This window comes from Accipiter gentilis, chromosome 4 (genome assembly GCF_929443795.1).
Source record: "Accipiter gentilis chromosome 4, bAccGen1.1, whole genome shotgun sequence".
Lineage (NCBI taxonomy): Eukaryota > Metazoa > Chordata > Aves > Accipitriformes > Accipitridae > Astur > Astur gentilis.
The window spans coordinates 27,715,578-27,730,970 of NC_064883.1; the positions used below are offsets into that span (position 1 = coordinate 27,715,578).

At 37.2% G+C, this 15,393-nt stretch overlaps 1 protein-coding gene across 4 annotated transcripts in view; it reads left to right on the plus strand.

The window, feature by feature from the left end:
- The window catches only part of SPAG6 (sperm associated antigen 6), a 38,582-nt gene that overhangs the window by 7,313 nt on the left and 15,876 nt on the right, over positions 1 to 15,393 (plus strand). For all 4 annotated transcript variants that reach the window (XR_007505794.1, XM_049798211.1, XM_049798213.1 and 1 more), the window contains 4 exons: positions 3,583 to 3,749; positions 7,219 to 7,402; positions 13,797 to 14,002; positions 14,883 to 15,056. Coding sequence is in view for 3 of the 4 variants with exons in the window: in XM_049798211.1 (XP_049654168.1) it covers positions 3,583 to 3,749; positions 7,219 to 7,402; positions 13,797 to 14,002; positions 14,883 to 15,056 (731 nt within the window). In the remaining variant the exon portion in view is untranslated. The remainder of the gene's footprint in view (positions 1 to 3,582; positions 3,750 to 7,218; positions 7,403 to 13,796; positions 14,003 to 14,882; positions 15,057 to 15,393) is intronic.

A 15,393-nucleotide genomic window follows, 5' to 3' on the forward strand; every position in this document is an offset into this window, starting at 1 on the left:
CTAAATGCCTTATTTTGTAGTTTACTTTCTGTGTTGCTGCCTTTGAATTAGAGTTAATGAATTTCCTACTTCTGTCACAACAGACTTACTTAGAAGGCAACCACAAAGTTCTCCTAAAGTTTTCTCCAGCAAGACACTACTGCTCCCGCGCTCTGTATGGCCCTGTTCATTTGACTGAATGGTAGAGGTAAAAGGAAGTTTTTAGAAGGTTCTTACCTATTTTCCTGCTCTAAGATAATGTGAAATACATTTGGATTTAATTAAAAATGCTGATAGGAATCCTGGCTTGGACCTCTTTGGAGAAGAGGGGTAGACTTTGTTGTAGACAGAACAGTCAAAAGAAAAGAAGAGATCAAATAGAGGAGCTCATCAAATACAGCTGTCTCTGAGAGAAAGAGCTGGGCTGGGCCCAAGGCAGGAAAGCCTCCTCCTGTGTAAGGCACATCTGTCCTTTCCAGCACTATCTTCAAAAGTCATAGAAGGAAAGGTGGACATCTTGGTTTTCCTACAGGTGTTTTAGTGGAGACCATATAATCTCTATGTAGCTGTTTTACGCTCTCAGGATTAATTATTTTTTTCTAAGTGCTGTAAAGAAAGAAATACTTGGTTTGCTGAAGATGTAAAAATCATGACAATGGTGAAAACTCTTTGAGCAGTTGGTCTTGCAGAGTAGTCAAAGATGATGGATAGCATCTCGATGCAGAGAAAGAAACTTGTTTTAGAGAAGGCAGGAAGTAGAGGTAGAAGCTTTTAATTATGTTCAATGCACAGGCATAATCTAGGCCTATACACTTCTCTCAATTCTCAGTTAATTTGATGTCAATATAAGGTTTGTACAGCAACAGGAATTGATTTTTCTTTTTCTTGTTCCTCCAAAGCTCTTGTCATGATAATTATTTGTTCACTGTCTTTTCTCACATTCAGACATCACTTTGGGAAAATACAGTCTCCTTGAGGATCAGCACACTTTCTATCATTTCTAAATGTTTTCCATCCATTCACTGTTTTTTTTTCAACCCTATTTTAGCACCTTGTGTCCTCTCTTCAAACAGTAACTCCCATTTCACTTTTCATCTCTTTCCTCACCTTCAGTTTCATCAGCTAAAATAATTCGCAGTAGAACGTTCTGTGCTGACACATTGCTGTCATCACCAAGCTTTACATGGTTTATACTACCATGAAATGAATGGTATTGGTCATGGGGAGGCATGCTGCTTGGAAGCATTTTCAGGCTCAAGGCTTTCTAGCCTATTCTGAAAGTGAAATCTGTATCAGCTAATCTTGCAAATACAAATTATACAAAATCTCTCATATTTGGGACAACTCAAAGCATATATATATGTAAACTTTCTTAAATGTGGTTTTACATTTTGCAGTGTCTAGGTATGTCATGCAGGCCAGAAACATGTCACATGGTCTGGATCTAGCTCATGGGTTCCTCCTGGGTAAAGTGAATCTAGTCTGTTTAAATTTCACTGGATTTTGAGACCATCACCAGAATTGAACTGTTTGCCACATCCTGGTTGAATGTTCCACCCATCAGGCCTTTGGCTTTTCTAGGGTCAGGACACTGCACACTGAAGTGTTCCTTTCCCTTTCCCCCAACCACTTCTAATGGTATCTTTTATATCAGTAAAACTAATAATTTTCTTTTTTTTTTTTTTCTTTTTAAAATTTATTAAACTTAACTTGTTTTCATATTATCTCAAGTTAAGGGCTCAAATGTAATGTTTGTTTTTACTGTTAATTTGTGATATAAAGTACTTGGTGCATTTTGATGTTAAGCGTAACTTGCTAATGAGACCATACCTGCTATTTGGGAGAGTTTGTGAGAAGATGTCAATATGATGACCACATTCTGAAGTAGTGATTTCTGCAAAGTGCTAAACGAATTCACATTGATCTTACAATACTGGACGATCTAGCTTGTGTCTGCTGGTACACAGGAGGCCTCTTTCAGCTCCCGGTGGCTTTGACAGAAGTGCGAGCAGGCCCCAGCTATACTACAGACCTGTTTCCATAGGTTCTACATGTACATGTTTCAATTAGTGCATGTTACAGCGCCATTTTTGGTGCTTCTGTAGTGGTATTGGACATCACAATTTCATATCATTTTTCTCCTTTTACTGTGTGCCCCCACAAGACCTGTGTTATTTTGACTTGTGAACACCCTGGGAGGCCATATCTCTCATGGCAGTGCAGCTTCTCTCTGGAATATTGACCTTCCCAGACCTACAAATCATATTTTTTATGTAACCACGTGGATTTTATTTATATCCCTATAGAAGAGCCTTAGCTTGACTGTAGGAAGAGCTTCCACATACAGAGTGGTCGTCTTTGATCATCCTTGTTGCCTTTCATTCAATCTTTTTCAGTTCTGCTCTAGGGGAGGGTATTACATGTAGGATAGTTTTTACCATAGCATAGTGATGGTCTCTGCTTTGGTCTCTATTCCTTTCCAAATAATTCTGAGCAGAGCATACTTCTGTGGGTAAAGTTTATTTTCTGCTACCAAACAGTGAGCTCGTAACTCTGTGGTACTATCTGTTCTAACATCAAGATCTTTCTCCTGGGTGGTAGTGATCTGTATGGGGTGCATCACTGCATATGTGAGGTTGGGACTGGCTACCCTGTATGTGCTCTGTTTCACTTGCCATTTTGTTATCCAGTAATTCAGTCTCTAGTTCCGTGTTTCCCTCACTGGTACTACCTGAATAACTTTGAGTCACCAGCAAAGTCTCACCTATCTGTTCATGCTGTTCCAGATCATAGATGAATACCAAACGGCACATCCCAGCACGGAGGCCTGCAGAACTGCACTGTGACCTATGGAAAGCTTACTCCTCCCGCTTCCTATTTTTAGCCAGATGTTTGTCTATCGTAAGGACTTTCTTAGGCTGTAACTGCAAATAGTTCATGTCACGGCTGCTCACCTCAGCTATAATTTCAAGGATGTATTATAAGACCACCTTAGAGAATGGACTTTCATGTTCTTTCATGTTTAACTGATACACTGTGGATGACTCATCAGTGAAAACATGTCATAAATAATAACATGATAAGAAAATCTTCAACTCTTCTATCTGGAGTGTAATCTATTATGGATATTGGTCCCCAAATCAATCATTGCTTGTAATAGATGAAAAATTATTTGGTGTAATTCAACGTAGAGGTTCTGCTGGCATGCTGAATGAGTGACATGACAATGTCAGCTCACCAGGACCTCCAGATGGAGTTTCCTGTGCATACTTTAACACATGCATTTTATATAGTTTGAATCTACCTTATTTTCTTGTGTATACTTTAAGACATGTATTTTATAGATGTTTGAATATAGCTTATTTCTACATGTGACTTTTTTTTATATTTCAGAAGTGTTTTGTACCTATGAAAAAAGAGCAGAAACATTGGATAGCACTGCTGACACATAGCAAGTGCTGACTTCATTTCAGTGGGACACCTGGATTTCCTACAAATTCTTACTGCCTGGAAGAGTAATTTAATAGGTTTTTATGAATAAAGGCAAATGTTTAGAAAATTTCTGCTTACCAAATGGGCTTTTCTCTTCCTGGTGTAACTCAGGTGTAATGTCTTTGCTGAGACCTCTTTTGCTGGATGTCATCCCAACTATTCAACAGACTGCTGCTTTGGCTCTTGGGAGACTTGCCAACTATAACGATGACCTGGCAGAGGCAGTCGTGAAGGGAGACATTCTTCCACAGCTCTTGTGTTCATTGTCTGAGCAGAATGTAAGCCACCATTGTTTTCTTAAGTAATCGTTTTTTTAAACTATTGCACAGGGAAAGGGAAATCTTTCTGTATCAGCTATCTGCTGTTATTCTAATATAGCAGTAAATGTTGTGAAGTCAGAGAGAGCATGTATGTTTTGAACCCCCAAGAGATCAATGTGTACTGTGTACCTAAGTTTTACTTCGAATAAACTTTACTTTAAAATATCATTTTACCTTTTAGTGCACTATAGGAAATATATTCATGGCACTGTTATGTTTTTAAAATGTTGAGTGATACTTTATAAAAGTCCCTCTTTAAAAATGAGACAATTTGAAAGCTGTAGTGATAATTGACTAGGATTTGTTGATAGTACCAAACACTTAAAAAATACATATAAAACCCTCTGAACTTCTGTAATGAAATATTAAATATCTCCATACATAGTCTTTTGGAAATCTGTAGCATGAGAAATCTCAAACCACTGGCACAGAAAAATACACTGGAAGGTTTTCATCTTTTTAGTTGTCAAAACCAAACAATGTGTAGTCACAATTGCAATGAGAATAAATCTGATGGTCTCTTTTTCTCCCTTCTCACCATTTTCCCTCAAGTTTTGCATATATTCCATCTCTGATTTTCCAGTGATCCTAACCTAGATTAACAGAAATACTTTTAAATAAGGTTCCTAATAACTGGAAAAAGAAAGAGACAGCTGAGAGTTAAATGCATTGATATCACAGCCATACTTAGGTTGCAGTTTTGATTTATTAGATTTAGGAGAAGTAGGATTTCAATGGAAATATATTTTGGAAAACTATATATTTTCATTTGCAATCTTTTGAGGAAAACATAAATGTAAGTACTCACTGCATATTTTTTTGTGCATATAGGTCATTGCCTATACAATTAATCTTAAAAAAAAAAAAAAAAGCTAAAGAAAAACCTTGATGTCAAGATACTAGTATAGTATGGAAAGAAAGTTAAGGTTTTAGTTAGACAAGTTTATAACCATTTCAGTCCTTTTATTTCTATTTTTAAAGGAAGAAGTGGAACAAAACGTTTTCCTCTCTTTTGGTTTGGAAACTATCCCCCTGCTACAACTCAAAGCCCTCACTAAATTAGCTTGAGTACCCTGATTTATCTCTTCCATGTTACTGCCCATGCTGTCGTTACATTGAGATGGCTGTAATTCAGAATCACTTGGGGCAGCAGCAAGATTAGTGTGAGGTCATGGAAAACCTACTATGCCTTGGTGACTGAGGGCAAGTGAAGGAAACTCATTATCCAGTTCATGCAGAGTTTAGCAATGCGTGCAGTTTGTTACTTCCCATAGGCAAAAAAACCCCACCCAGATACATTTCCATTCCACTCACTCTTCATGTATCAACATCTATTTTAAGGAGCAGATTCTTTGAGCACACAATAAATACTGATTCTACTGATTTATGGAGAACAGATACAGGGTCACATCCCAGATCAATGTTTTGTCAATTAAACTGAGCAAAACACTGTTTTACAGTGTGTTCTGACTGTGCCTGAGAATATGGTTTGTAAATAAATGTGTTTTGAATAATAAAAACAAAGAAATGTTTTTCTTTGCCAGGAGCATAATTACTTCACAGAAATAACATACCCATATTTGCACAGACATAGCCTGGTGTGAACAGCTAGAGCTCCATTGGGTTCAGCAGAACTTAACGGTAACTTACATTAGCTAGGGATTTGACCATTTGTCTGTACTGTTTCCCTTAACTTTTGTTCGCCCTAAATGATGTTTAATGCTTTGCTTGTAAATTATGTTTAATGTACTTGCTTGTAGGCCTTAACTTAGAAGACTAGATTTTTGGCATTAAGGAATTATATCAGTACTGGTAAACTAAGGAGGGTCAGGGCATGCGTTTGAGCACTGGAAGATACTGTGCTCTTTGATTGTTAACGTGCTCTGTGGTATGGTTTTAGCTAATGCCAACCATCAATTCCTGCACATGGTTTATGTGATAGCACAAGGTGGGGACAGTTTCCAATAGTATAGATGAGGCCATTGTGCTTTGAGGGACGAAGAGTTTAAGTGGATGGACGTGGTGTGCAGTATCACTTTCCTTCAGGGCCAGGGAGTGGGCCTGGGTCCATTTTACTTCCTGTGAAGCCGTTGCAGATACTCCTCTATTGCCATACCTTAGTGCTTTAGATCAGACTTTTGAAGGTGTTTGGTTGTGCCTTACAGGATGCACAAAAGCACTCACGTGGTTCTTTGTTTCTCTGGACGTGATCCAAAAGGGATGTGGGCTTTGCATTAAGTTTTGGGTACCTTGACGGTCAGAAGCTAGCACTGTAAAGTGCCCAGGCTCCCTGTACAGAGCAGGGGAGAATCAAGCATCTTGGAATGAGATTAAAGCCAGCTGGCACACGGAGAGAGAGCCCTCTAGAGCTTGTCCGTAGGGATGGATGGTCTGTCAACTGCCAGGCTGGAGAGCATACTCTCTGGGCAAGTGGACGTAGCAGTATATTACTTGTGTCCCAAGGAATCTTGCACTCATTGCTGCTTCATGAGAGGGAAGAACTGTCTTTCTCACAACTCGGTTGTCTCTGGCCAGAGTACTTTAACTGGGCTCTGAATTTTGAAACGGTAAGGCAGGGGAAGAAATTTAATATTCAGCTTCCACATCCCAATGATACTTACGAAACTGCAGGAGGAGACTCAAAGGTGACTTTTGAGGGGAAGACTTTTAACTGTGCTTTTAGAAGAAACTACAACCACCACTGCACTTTACATGGAACCCCATGATGTGTGCAGCATCATATGTTATATATATGCTCAAAACATGTATTTGGCCTAGCACTGAGGGAGATGGGTAGAACTGACACAAGTGCTTGGATTTTGCTTGAACTTGTGACAGAAGTGCCAAGGTGCTTAGTCCTGTTGCTGTGGGCTTAGGCAATATTTAGGCATTTCAGGATTCAGATCCTAAACCCTTCTGTTGGATCGAATTCTGTGTCTCGGTTTCCTGTTTGTAAGTGTAAACAATGTGTTCTCATAGAGATATTGTGAGGGTGTATACATTAGAAATTGTGAAACGTTGCAAGTGTCAAAGATGGGTAGAATTATTTTAGGAGCTTGCCCTGCATAACATCTGTAATCTGGTTAAATATGTTAAGAGCTATTGGTTTTGCAGCTCTTATCATTCAGTACTCACTTAAACAGACTTATCTAGATTATTATCTTTTCCCCATATCCTCTTAGCCCTCTCATTTTTTTCCTGTTTGTTTATGCACTTACTGCAAATTTTATATCATGAGCTCTCTCAGAGAAGGTCTGTAAGTTCATTGTTTCTGTGATGTCTGATGGTCATGATTTGGATCTGTATGAGAGACTGCTGCTACTAAAAAAGTCTAATTTATGGATGTCTGTACTGTATTATGCTTTGAACTACTTAATGTTAGTAAAAGCTGTTTTTTTTTTTCTTCCTTTTCTTCTGATTTGTATAGCGTTTCTACAAGAAAGCAGCTGCATTTGTGCTAAGAGCAGTTGGTAAACATTCTCCACAGCTAGCTCAGGCAGTAGTTCAGTGTGGAGCACTGGAAATGCTTGTGATTTGCTTGGAAGATTTTGACCCTGGAGTCAAAGAAGCTGCATCTTGGGCACTTGGGTATATTGCCCGACACAATTCAGGTAACAGGTTTCACAGGTGTTATCTTTCAGCTTAATGCTATGTGACAGTTACAATAAACTGCATTATTGTAATGTTCATAAATAGAACAAGATGCTGTTTCTTCTCTGTTATAAAATTTTAAATTTGGAATAAAAACCTACTCTAACTATACCCTTTTGACAATGCTGTACCTGTTGTGGGAAACTGGCATATCTGACACCAGCAGTGCCCAGTTACGAGAGGTGCTCTAAGAAGAGATGTTTTAGGCCTGTGGCCAGGAAAAACCACTCTGCTTTATTCTCCATCGTGAAGAAATTTCAGAATCTTTATGTATTGTGTAACTGTTACTGTGGAACAAAATTTTTTTTTCTTGACATTAGTTCTTATTTTATATACATAGTAAAATGGAGAAACCTAGGCAGAACCAAGTTTCATTCAGCTTACAGCAGTGCCTGCAGGATAAATGTGCCAAATTCATTGCATTGACTATATTATCATTAGCCAGCAGACCACACTATTTTCTGAGAGTCAGGAATAGATCCTAGGAATCCGATATCGAGCAGTTCACTGCTCTCTCACAAGCAGTTGTATAACTCACTGGCAGTGTCATGTTCCTATTTAAAAGCTGATCCACGTGGTTGATAATTCTTTTAGCAGCTATTTATATAGTTCAAGTAAAAGTTTAGAGCTATGAATCAAAGAACTGAGGGAAGAAACTGCTGGCTGGAAAGGGTGGGAGAAATGGCTTGTGTTCATATTGTTTAAAGTTAAACTTATTCTAGGATCATAACATTAACTCATGCATTTATGTTTGGTTTTGGCTCTAAAATGTACATAGACTGAGTTTGGAAGTTATTTTCTTTCTTTTTTAAATTGATATGGAGTGTTGCACTGTGGAAGGTATGATTTCCCCTTTCCACTTAGAGAGAGGGTTAACTTACTGGGACAGACTGCAATGTTGTCAGCATCTTCCTAACAGACTGCTTTTTCTGGAGAACAAATTAAATCTTGGAGCACCTCTGTGGTAAAGATCTTCTTGGTCACCGGGTCTGAATCCCACCCTTGGTGGGAAATAATCGTTGCTTCTGTCTGAAAGATACTTAAGTGTCATTTGAAAGTGTTTGTTTGTATAAATGTGTGTATCGAACACACCAAATTCCTTGTACAAATTTTTATTCCATGGTTATGAATTATTTATTCACTGACAGTGAATGGGTGCATGTCTCGTGTCAATTTACACCAGCAATAAGAACACCACTTTCAGAAATCAGGTTGAAATTTTAAGTGCTACCAAGCTGCAAGCATCAGGACATAGACAGATCACTAGATGTAATCAGTTAAAAACCAGAACAAAACAAAAACCTGAAAAAAATTGTTGTTCTTCTGCCTGGCTACAGCCAGTTTGGGGGATTTACCTTCCTCTATAACACAGTCACAGGAAGTCTCTAAAATGATTACTGAAAGTAGAGGAGTTATACTGAAAAAAGATCACTCTGTGCATGGTATGTTTCTTATACTCCTACAAGCATGCCTTTGGAACAGGATATTGTTGGAGATGGGATACAAAGATAGATGGACCTGTTCTTACCAACATCTGGTGTTTACTGTTTGAGAAACTCTGGATTAGACTCCCATGCTTGTGTTGACAAAATTTGGCAGTTAGGATTTTCTGTCATTGACTGTCTGTGAACACATACTGCAGTTTAAACTCTAAAAATAGTTGGGTGTGAAATGGTTTTCCCCACCCACAAAAAGTTTTTCGGTTTCAAAAATTGTTTCAGTTCCGAAGTGGGACAACATTAAGACAATTTTTTTTTCTCCCCTGAAAAGACGGGGGGGTAGGGAGGCTTATTTGCCCCAGCAAGAAAAGTTCAATAATTAGGGCATATGTCTGGGACGTACGTGGGAGACAGATTGAAGTCTTGATCTGTCTTAGGCAGGATGTGAACTGCTGTCTCCCTGAATGCAAGCAAAGGCTCCCAGCATTTGGTGATAACTGTTTGCAATGGGAGTATCTCTCTGCTTTTAATCAGAAATTCCATCCATGACCTGGTAAAGCTGCTCTCTAGGAACTGCGGTGTATGTTCCCATGAAAATACTTCCAATCTGAGAAATCAAGACGACTTCTCCCCTCGATGAAAACATACTCTGGTTAGCAAGTTCCCTACTGTCTTCATACAACAGTCTCTTAAAATGCAGTTCTTCTGTGAACAGATCTCTCCAGAAGACCTATGAGATTTTAGGTCAAGACAGATGTCTCATGAGATTTCAAGACACTAGAATTCTTGCCAGGTCAGATTCCAAAATTTAGGAACTTACTCCAAAATATACAGAGCAGTGTGCTGTAATTTTGCCATTCATTATTTCTACTATTTGTGTTTGAAAAGATGTGTAAAGTGTTCCACATACCACCAAAATACCATCAGATCCATGAAAAGTATTTTGTAAATTCTTACTTATACTATATTCAATTACTTTTAAAATGCAAGATTCTAATGTTTGAGATATGCAAATAACTTAGCTTTCCATTTGCTTTGCCTACATAAAAGGTGTAATTTATTAATCATCTCTTACGTGCTTCAGCATATTGTAAATTGGTAGGAAAACAAAAATAAACAACACTATTTATACTCAAGCATACTGCTGAGAGTGGAATTACGCTCATTTTCTGTCATACAGTGGTATTCTTAGGATCATAGGATAGCTCAGCTTGGAAGGGACCTCGGGAGGTCTCTAGTCCAGCTTCCTGCTCAAAGCAGGGTCAGCTACAAGCTTAGACCAGGTTGCTCAGCTCTTCAGTGATTTGAGTCTAGCAGTAACTTTGTCTTATTCCAGGATATAAGCCTGTCCTGTAATTAATGACCTCCAGCCTTCTCCTGATTAAAGGTTTTCCCACTGGTTCCAGTGGAATCCTTAGGTCTGTGGTTGTAGCAGTGTGCATAAACCTGTGATTTTGAAGTGCAGTCTTTGGACTGCTTGTGGGGATTAGAGTCTTCCTATGTGGCCATTACATGATCACATAGTCCTCAGAAAAATACAGTATTGGTGGTTGTTTTGGATAAAACCTGTTATTTCCTGTGGATGCGCCTGCCACCACAGCAGGGTCTGTTGAGAACCCTGGTCTGGTCTGAAACTTGCATTTGCTTCCAAGCAAAGAAGGTTTTGCTGCTGCTCTGGTATGTGAATATGACATTTGTTCAGAGCTGATTTTCCTTCTTTGGGGACTACCTGCACACTCACTTTCTCACCTTCATCTTTTCTCCCTAATCTTTTTTTTAATCCATACTATTATTGCCAACATGTTAACATAAATATGGATTATTTTTTTTTTTGGTAACACCTTAAACCAGTTTAGATCAATCCTGTAAGACTTCCCATTGATTTTAGTGGGTATGTAGTCAGGATCTTATTGACTCCTCTTTGTTCACTTCCCACTCTTCCTGATCACATAAACCCATGACTAGGGCTCAACTTAGTTTGAATTAATTTCTTAGTCCCTGATAATTACTTTTGTATTGAGACAAATCTAATCTAGTACAACTTCTAGTTGAACTGATGACATCTTAAACTCCAATGTCTGTCTTTATCAGTCTTTCTTCTACCTCCATGTCAGCCTGTCTTCATGTCTGCAGTATCTCCATTTGCTAAAATCTTCCTCATATTGTTCTGAACAAAAGTAATTAATTTATGGTGGGTTCTGAGTCTTGGCTCTCTTGTCTCTGAGCATATGTAGAATAACATTTCCTACTTTCACTCACATAGGGAGAAGTCCTACTTTATCATCATGTAGTTGGATAGGTTCCTTGAGCTGTGCCCCAAACTGAAGTTCCAAGCCCAGGGTTTTTATAACTGTCTGTGGAATTAAATGAGGTTCATGAATCAGTTTTTCCCTGCTGTCTTTCTCTTCTTCAGCTATTGGTCTTGTCTTTGCGCTTATAGGGCAGTCTTGGCATAGTGTTCAGAAAAGTCTTTTTGTAATTTGTACCAGCTATTTTAATTTCTTTGACTGAATATTTGTTTTTAGAAATTTCTTCCTGACAACTGTATTTTCTCCTTTAACTCTTTCTCAGCTTTCATTTTTTTTTTCACCTCTTTGTTTTGTAATTGGATGGCAAAGTTTCATGAATCCTTTGGTGTATAGTCCGAATTAAAGATGTTCTACCAAGTGGGAAGGTTGATTTAGTCTCTTTTTGAGAGAAAAAAAAAAAGAATTACAATTGTCATAGAACCATTAATACTCAGAATTGTAGTTTGGGGCTGTTTGCAGGGGAATGTGATGGGAAGATCTATATTTTCTTTTGTCCTTGCCTCAGCTTTCCTGTTTTTCTGACAGTCCATTTACTGCTTGTCTGTCTTTTGACACATGGTCCAGCCCTCCATGTGGTAAGTTATTAGCCATGAACCTTATAAACACCACTGGAAGAACAACCATTTAATTAACCATGACCAACAGTAACCATCAGTATTTAAATGATAGCAGCCTTCTAACAGCAAGAGCTGATCTAAATTGAATCGGATTTAGTTTCCTCTTTTAAAATAACTTTTATGGTTACTTCTGCATGCCTGGGCGTAGCTGTGACCTTAAAGTATTGCTCTTTCTCTCCCTACTTGAACTTAATGATTTCAGCTCACAAGGCATCAAAGAAACCCATTCTTCTAGTAGTATCCTGTCCTTCTTGACATGATTTTCCTGGTATTAGCATCTCCTAGCAGACTGTAGGCAATTGAGTTGGTTGCTCTGAAGTTGCTTCTGAGGCACAGTCAGATGGATTAATCTGGATTGTCCGTCACATCATGTGTTTCACTTGGTCAGTGTACAGCATCAGAATACAATTTGAAAAAATCAAGTATGGCTTTTTCCATGAAAAGCTGAATGTAGCTTATGCCACTTATATTGATTAGCTAGTTTTCAGGTTTGTTTTCAGATATGTTTCAGGTATATTTAATTTCAAAGTTGTAAAACTGAAGGTAGAGCATTTGGGTTTTGTTGAAATCTTATGATGTGTGTGTATTTGGAGGATGCACACTCTACATTTTCAGTCAAACAGTTATTTGAAAAGTGAACCTTGAAGGGTTAATTTTGTATTAGTTTAAAAATTACTGCATTATTTATTATAATTTTGAGAGGTAATATTTATAATTTTAAAATATTATGTAATAAAATAACATACAGTGTAAATATTTGACATCACATGTATTGGAGTGTGTGGCTATAATTCACTAATTGAAAACAAATCTGGTCAGGAACATTATTTGGGTATTAACAACGTAATGATGACATGACTTACAGATTTCATGAAAAACTGTATTAGTCTATGTATATTTAATGAAGTATGCTATATTTTTCTTAGTATGAAAATCTCTTTATGGATGGACTATAAATCAAAAGCTAAGTTAGAGTCTTGAAATACAACAGCCATATGTTGCCATGGTACTATAAGTCAAGATAAATGTTAAAGATAATAATGGATATGCATAATAAGGTGTAGCAAAACTGAACTAAAAACCTAATGGATTATTGAATCCCCCATGATTTTTACCACTTTTTCAACACTATTTTAAAATAGCACCGCTTGGTTATAGTATAAATTTTACTTCTGATATCCAGTAATTCTTATTTTAGGATTGTGATTAATGCTGCATACACAGAACTAATGAATTTCTAATAGTGTAATTTTTGTCCATGTCAGCTAATCATATGCTCAGATTTTTTTTTTATTTTTTATTTAAGTGCAGTTAGTTAAGGATATTGTACTGATCTCAGACACACAATATCCCACTGATGATATTTCTCATTTGTCTAATTGTGTATGATAACATTTTCATGTCATTAAAGTATAAATTCTGTCTTGTCCCATGTATGGTAGCAAAGCCTAGTTTTGATCAGCAAGTTCCATTTTTCCAGTCTTTTATGTGAGATAAATCTTTTATGTATGTTTTTTGTATTTCTGTTTTTGGCATTTGATCTATGCTAATATCTGCTTATCATTTAAAGAGGGTAAAATGCTCTCTAATTAGGTGGTTGGTAAAATTTTGGTACTTTGGCTTTCTGTGTTGTTGTTAGCCATGCATAAAATGCTTTCCTATTGATCAGTGTAGAATAGCCAGGGTTTAAACAGCTGACATCTGCTTACTTTAAAAAAAGAAAAAGAAAACAGAATAACAAACCATTTCAGCCTAATCTACCTCAAATGTGTGCATGTAAATGGGGGTCCATCTATTGACCTGCATTCTTTTCAGTTGTGGATTGGTCCACACGGTTTATGAAACCAGGAGGGCTGATTTGAAATGCAGATGTCGAGACAGTGAACTACACCCTCCCCTTTTTCCTTTGCTGTATCTGTCAGGGTGAAAAATGGCTTGCACAAGGGTCAGTCACCCATACTCACTTAATTACTTTCCTTGGACCTACAGAACTGTCACAAGCTGTGGTGGATGCAGGCGCTGTTCCTCTTTTAGTGCTCTGTATCCAGGAGCCAGAAATTGCTTTGAAAAGGATTGCTGCTTCAACTCTCAGTGATATTTCAAAGCATTCTCCAGAGTTAGCACAGACAGTAGTGGATGCAGGAGCTATCGCTCACTTAGCTCAGATGATCCTGAACCCTGATGCTAAACTGAAGGTACCTTTAAAAATTATTTTCTTTAAATCTCCATTATACCAGTCATTACTTTATATTGAATCAAAGACACTGATGTGCGTATTTATTTAGGAAGCTCTTGTTTGGTGTGTTAACAAAATGTAACAACATAGTTAGTGACAAAGAGTTCTGAACACATTCACAGATTTAGCTACTAGATAAAAACTGCTGCTCTGTGAGAAACAGCTAAACTAATCTTTAAAGTGGATAGTATGAGGTTTTTTTAGAATTATTTAGTATATGAAGAATGCAACAGATATTTTTAATAGATAAAATTTGCACAATTCAGTTACAAAAAAGGTTTTGCATACTTAAGGTTATATTATAAACCAGTTAATATTAAATGTATTATTGTATTTTAGAATGTACTATCTGATGTGAGTGGCTGTTGTCAAAGGTTTAATCACTAGGGTTTAACTGACAAAAAATTGTTTCTTAATACAGTTTTTCTGTCTTACTCTATCAGAAACAGAAGACAACACAAAAATGCCAATTCAAACAAATAGATAAAAATGATTTAATATAAGGTCTAACAGGCCAAACTTATGCAAATAAAGATACTTTCTATATTTTTCACTACATTTTAAATTACAGTTTTAAATGGTATATATATATTTTCTTTTTTAATACATAGCAAGCTTGAATGGGATAAAACAAAGGAGAAACTTTTATTCAGGAACCAGCGAATGTTCTGTGCCATTATATTCGTGCATGAATTGACCCAGTGAATTGTAAAATAGCTGTAATTGTTTTCCCTATCCTGCTTTGTTTTCCTTGATGCAATAGATTTTTGTGTGCAAGAGGAGTGTGTGTTATGGGATGTTTGCATACTATTGATTTTATAACAATTTTTATTTACTAGCGTCAGGTGCTGTCAGCTCTAAGCCAAATAGCAAAGCATTCAGTGGATCTTGCAGAGTTGGTGGTTGAAGCAGAAATTTTCCCAGTTGTGCTCACATGCCTGAAGGACTCTGATGAATATGTCAAGAAAAATGGTGCAACTTTAATTAGAGAGATAGCAAAGCATACGCCTGAGGTAAAAACCTTGAAAATGCAAATACAAGGTCATATCATTAGATTTTACACTTTAAATAAAATACAGGATTATTCTGTCATTTGCTTTTTGAAAGGGACAGCAAATAGCTGTTTGGCATGTTCATTGGAAAAATATGGAAATGCTTGCTGATATTATGAGATGTGTATTGAATATGAATTGGGTTTGGAAACTGGGAATCATATAATGTATACCTAGCTACTTCATTCCATAAGATATCTGCACAGAGAGGGAGTTTTAGGCTGACAGTATTGTCAGTCCTATGTATTAAAAATACCATGAAAAAAGCATCACGGAAGTCATGATACTAGCTAATAAA